Source organism: Crocodylus porosus, unplaced genomic scaffold, assembly GCF_001723895.1.
Source record: "Crocodylus porosus isolate Cpor-Errol unplaced genomic scaffold, CroPor_comp1, whole genome shotgun sequence".
Lineage (NCBI taxonomy): Eukaryota > Metazoa > Chordata > Crocodylia > Crocodylidae > Crocodylus > Crocodylus porosus.
In genome coordinates, this window is record NW_017728931.1 from 22,690,121 (window position 1) to 22,696,089 (window position 5,969).

Sequence of the window (5,969 nt, forward strand, 5' to 3'; positions counted from 1 at the left end):
ACAGGTGAGGCCCCACCTGGAGTACTGTGTCCAGTTTTGGGGCCCCCACTTCAAGAACTAAGTGGACAGTTCAGAAAGAGTCCAGCACAGGGTAACAGAAATTATCAGGGGCCCAAGAGACAAGACTTATGAGGAAAAGCTGAAATAACCTTAATTATTTAGCCAGAAGAATACAAGACTGAGGTGGGATTTGATAACAATGTTCAAATACCTTAAGGGTGATTTTAGAAATTATGGAGATGGGTTTTCTTTGTAGCAGCAGGGGACAGGACTAGGAGCAACAGCCTCAAACTGCAACAGGGAAATGTAGGCTGAAAATTAAGAAGAACTTCCACTATGACCTTAGACAGCCATTAAATAGGCCACCTAGAGAAGTTATGGAATCTGCATGTTTGGACACTTTCAAGAGCAGGTTAGACAGACACTTGGCTGGGATAGTTTACTCAGGGCTGACCCTGCTTTAAACAGCAGGCTGGACTAGATGACTTTGTGAGGTCATGTCCAGCCCCATTTTCTTATGATCCTGTGATCTAATTCCTGGTCTCATGGCTGATGTATGGACAAAAGAACAAAGTATAGCTAGCGAAAAGTGAGCAGGGGGACTTATCTGCGGAGAGGCCAATGTGTAGTAGTTGTTGGCATACCTGTTCTTATTTCATGGTGAAACTGAAAGCTAAACCACAGTAATTAGGCCCTCACTTGCTATGTAGCCACAAATTTTTCAATTTACTTCATATTTATAAGTACAAAGACTATTTTATTCAGCAACTATTAACTCACCAGTTGTCTCCTGTTCTTCTTCCAGGTTTCTGCTTTTCTCTTTGAGTTCATATTCTGAAATGCTTATTTACAAAATAGTGCTGTTAGGAACTACAAAGATGAAAAAATGAAAGAAAAGCTACAAGAAAAAAAATGAATCCTATTGATACCATTCAAATTAATCTTATTTATAATATTTTGTCCAGGATACTCACTTTGTACCTTTAACATTATACATAAACATAAATAACAAACAAATATTTCGGTGAAATTAGAGGGAAAAGAAATGATAAACAAATCAAAGATACCAGGACTGGGGAATGATTAAAGCGTGATATAAAAATATGATACTAACAATGATACCTGATAAGATTCACCCAAGGACTTCTAAACATTTAAAAATAATCAATTAGCTGAATATAAGCAACATTTCTGTTTAGACTGGTAGCGTCTATATAGTTATTACTCAATGCACTAATAGAATACACCAAATCTCCAACACAAAACATATTAGCTAGCTGCTTCACAGCAAAGCAGATAATGAAGAACCATGATACAAATTAAACTGCACAGATTTAAGGTAAAGAAAATGTAACCGGCTACACTGAAACTTGATGATAATATACAGGTTAACATCCTTACTATTATTAGAACTTCCGTATGATCATTACCAGGGATCCAGGTTTTCTGTTCACCATGGAAAATGTGGATCTTTTCATTTTGAGAAGAAAAACATAGGAAACAGTTGGTTTCCCCTTGCACGCTGGCAGAGTTCCAGCCTACAAGGATCTTGGGGGCATGGGAGGACAGCGATGAGGCAGGGGGTGCCACGTATACGTGCACACATGCATGTGGCAGCCAGGCAGCATGAGAGCAGCTCCCTCAAGGTAAGTCGGGGGGGGGGGGTAGGAAAATTGAGGCCCCCATAGTGAGGGAAAAAGGGAGAGGGAGTTGGGCAGGGCCGTGGGTGCTGCCCAGCCAGGGTGGCACATGAGGCTTAGGGCCCAGGGCTGGGGCAGAAATGTGTGCTCAAAGGGCCCAAGGTTCCCTGCCCTGCTGCCTGCCTACTGGGGCCTCTGTGGCACAGGGCTCCTGGAGACGGGACTGACCCTCACTTTCCCACTGCTCTCCTGCACTGGGTCCCCGCCCCAGGAGGAAGGGCAGCAGGGTAGGGGGCCCCAAGCCTGCAGCAGGCAGCTGACATCTGTCACTGCCCCACCCCTCCGCCCACCATGGGCTCTGCTCCAGCCCTGCCACCTGTGTGTGGGGAAGTCAGGCTCCGCACTCTGTTTGGGCTGCAGGAGCTGCCACCTCCCATAGGTGGCAGCTGGGGCTCAGGTGCTCCTGTGGGGGGGGGAGGGGGGAGCAGGAGGCTGTAGACCTGGGTCCCTGGCCCCATAGCCCTGGTAGCTGAGGGACACCTCCAGTAGGGCTGAGGAAGCAGGGGGCTGTGGGTTCAGCAGTGAGGGGCAATGGCATGGGCAGGGCACCAGCATATCAAGGTTGCTCAGTGGCAGAAAACAGGTGGGGAACAGCTGCAGCTGGACCCAGATCCTAGTGGGTGAAAGGGGCAGGGGGAGCTCTGATTTTCCATGATAAAAAACACAAAATCAAATATAAAAATTTATAGGTATTTAGAATGTATTTTATTATAGTGATTGAGGCACTGGTAGGCTTCCAAACTCCTTTAAAATTGTAAATATATCAAGAAAACACTGTGTTTAACTGGTACATACACATACACAGTGGCTTTTCATTTTAAGTGCAGGAAAATGCAGGGGGGTGGTTATCAGAGAACTTATGATTTTTAAGCATAGAAAAGCAATATCCCTGATCATTACTGATTCTACTTTGTTAGGACATACACATGAAACTGATTTGGAAGAGTATTCCCAGCAGCACAGTGCCCTCTACCATCATCATCAAAATTGGATTCAATACAGCTTCAGGAAGGAAAAGTACCATATGTAGAACCACCAGTGCCACTTTCTCCCTGCAATACCTAGATGTTAAGTGAACTGGTCTTCCATCCAAAAACAGCCCCACCTAACTCAACTCTTCTTAGCCAGGGAGACCCAACAGGATCAGACTATGCTGTGGTATGACTGCAATCTAAAACCACTTAAATACTTTAACTGAAACACCAGATACTTACAGAAGTCACTAGGTGGATTGTGTGTAAGGTTCCTGTAGAACTCAGTTCTGTGAGCTTTCTTTAAACCTGTGCATAGTCCAAAATCAGACAGTTTTACATGACCCTACAGAAATTGAAGATAAACGTATTACTGAGAAGGCTTAAAGAGCACAATATATCTTAATAACTTACTCACTTAGGAAGTGTGTAAAATAATGATTTGTAGGATTACCTTATGCAACATTAGAGGACAACATAGGGACTCTTTACATATCAAGAAATTATTAAAATGATTCTGCTCTGAAATAATAGCTTGTAATGAAAAAGCTGCTTAATTACTCCAAAGAGTTTGGGACTCATTTATGTTTTTAAGACTGTAGGGGAAAGAATGAGATTGGGAACAGAAAAACGTAATACAGTAAAAGCCGTGTTATCTGACACACTTCATGACGCGGCAAAAGTGAAACCAGAAGTAGGACTTCCAGTTTCACTGAGTCCCACTTCAGGCCACAGCCCAGGGCAAAGCAGCCTGTGTGGGGACCCCTTCCCTGTCCCCTAGCACACCGATGCCAGGGGAGGGGTGGCATGGTGCCCGTCCCCCGCCACACTGATGCACCAGACACGGTGGGAAGGGCATCTTTGCCCAACCAGGCAAAGGCACCTCTCAGGTAATCAGCATATTTGGTTATCCAGCAGCTCACGAGAGCTTCTGCTGTACTGTTTTATTTAGGACATCTCACCTAGAGTAAAGTTACTCTATGTTACTATCACAAACGTGTTACATACCTTGGCATCCAGCAAAAGGTTATCCGGTTTAATATCCCTATGGATGAAGCCAAGCTGATGAATGGCATCTATGGCCAGTACTGTCTCAGAAATGTAAAACTGTGTCTCCTCCTCTGACAAAGTGTCTTTCTTCATCAGTAAGGTCATCATATCACCTATATCAAAGAAAATAAATGCATTTTATTAATCAAATAATGTTATTGGAAAAGTCAAGAGAGTCCATTTTAATCTTACAACTGTTCTTTATGGTCTTCTATAATCAGACCATTATTACAAGGAACAGTTCTGCTTGCTTCAAAACCTGTTTGGCAAACTGGTCCCAGAAAGAATCAACTGAAAATTATGAATCTGGAATTTCAATTCAGGTACTCACTGAGGCAAACTAGCTTTAATTATCTCCCAACATGTAGCGCATGACAGTTTGTTTCCAGTAATAGTCACATTTACTGATACTAACATCAGCAGAGAAAAATAGGACAGACTTCAATTCTATTTAAGGATGATTTAAAATTTCAGAAATGCAGAAATGGTTACTACATTGGCACTACTACATAAAAATAATATAAGACCTAGCACAAAATTCACACTTTTTCTTTTTTTAAGCACCTAAGAGCAAAAGGGAAACGTGAGAATTTGCATCACAAATTACAGAACTTACAGCTTACCTCCAGGTAGGAACTCCATGATAAGATAAAGATTCCTTTTGTCTTGAAAGCTGTAAAACATCTTCACCACCCAGGCACCATCCGCTTCAACCAATATATCTCTTTCTGCTCGGATATGGGCCACCTGTGGAGAGTTAAGAAACAGCATCTTTAATATAAATATGAACCAACTTCTTTAACGTTAAACTTTCTACCGTTCTTCACTTTTTTATTACGTCTGATGAAGAAACTATTTTTCATACAAAGGGTAGATACTGCAAAGACTCCATATTAAGTTCGTAGCACAAAATCCCACTGACATCAACTGAATGCTTTACTAGAATAATACAGTCCTTATTGCCTAGAGGCAGCCTCCTGACTTAAGATGCCATCAAGATATCCCCACATGCGGGATTCCGTAAGTGAAGGGTGATTTTGTTTAACACACAATATTTGGGAATCGAACAAAGCATGTGTAGAAACAGAATACCTCTAGGACTGTTTTACTGAAATGAAACAAACAGACTCAGATTTATTTGTTTCTAAAAAAAGACATTTTTAGAAATGTTAATGTACAAGACCTTGCATCAAGATAAGCTTTGCAATATTACTATACTGATTATGAAATCATAGTTGCTCTCACAAATAGATGGAATTTAATTGTAAAAGTCACTAAGAAAGCCTTATACAAGCATATAATACAATACAGGATCTTGTCTTTAAGAGTGCAGAAATTGAGACCTGGAAAAACTTAAAAGAATTGTTGACAGTAGTTATGAAATTTCTTATTTATGTACTCAAAAAAAGCTGATAAGCATTCATATATTGGTTTTATCTCACAGTCAAAGCTAAATAAGATACATACCTTGAATCATCTCTAATAAGAGTGACTTGGCTGCTATCTTTACAACATTTGGAAAAAGATGTGAAGGTAATACTAAGTGGCAGTTTTTATTTCATAGCCTCTTTGCTTGACAGAAAATTAGTTTCATTACCAATGCAGGAAACAGATAAGTGATTGAACTGGTGGAATATCATTCAGTTCATGGTACCCAAATTCAGTGTCCTGATGTAACATCTTTGCAGAGTATTTGTAAAATATTAGTGAACAGCTTACAAAATGAACTAAAGAATATGCCAAGGTGTTGGGTTTTCAATCTTAAACCTCTGTAAAATTAGTGTGTCCAGAAAGGGACCTCAATAAACTATTCTGAATCTGTACCACTGTCAGTTGGGAAAACTGTGATGCTCTAAAGCAGGGGTGTGCAAAATATAGCCCACAAGCCAGATCCAGCACACCAGCTGACTGGATCTGGCCCACAGGCAGGCACGCACCAATTAATTGCATCTGGCCCTACCAGTGGCTACCCCTGCTGTGTTCTGCATGGGGCCAAGCCTTGACTCTCTTGCCTGGGGTAGTACACGGACCACGAGGCCAAGAAGATCGTGATGGTGGACGTCACCATCCCCTTCGAGAACCGGTGCCAAGCCTTCACCGAGGCCCGGGCTCGCAAGCGGGAGAAGTACGCCCCGCTGGCCGACACCCTGAGGAGCCGCGGCTACGACGTGACGGTGGATGCGCTCATTGTGGGGACGCTCAGAGCCTGGGACCCCAGCAACGAGAGCGTCCTCCGCGCCTGCCGTGT

General features: G+C 42.4%; 1 protein-coding gene across 1 annotated transcript in view; it reads right to left on the minus strand.

Annotated features, from left to right (window-relative positions):
- STK38L (serine/threonine kinase 38 like) overlaps positions 1-5,969 on the minus strand; it is a 70,409-nt gene that overhangs the window by 12,940 nt on the left and 51,500 nt on the right. The window contains exons 6-9 of the mRNA XM_019544377.1: positions 4,345-4,468; positions 3,680-3,834; positions 2,915-3,017; positions 781-842 (exon numbers count right to left, since the gene is read on the minus strand). Coding sequence (XP_019399922.1) covers positions 781-842; positions 2,915-3,017; positions 3,680-3,834; positions 4,345-4,468 — 444 coding nt within the window. The remainder of the gene's footprint in view (positions 1-780; positions 843-2,914; positions 3,018-3,679; positions 3,835-4,344; positions 4,469-5,969) is intronic.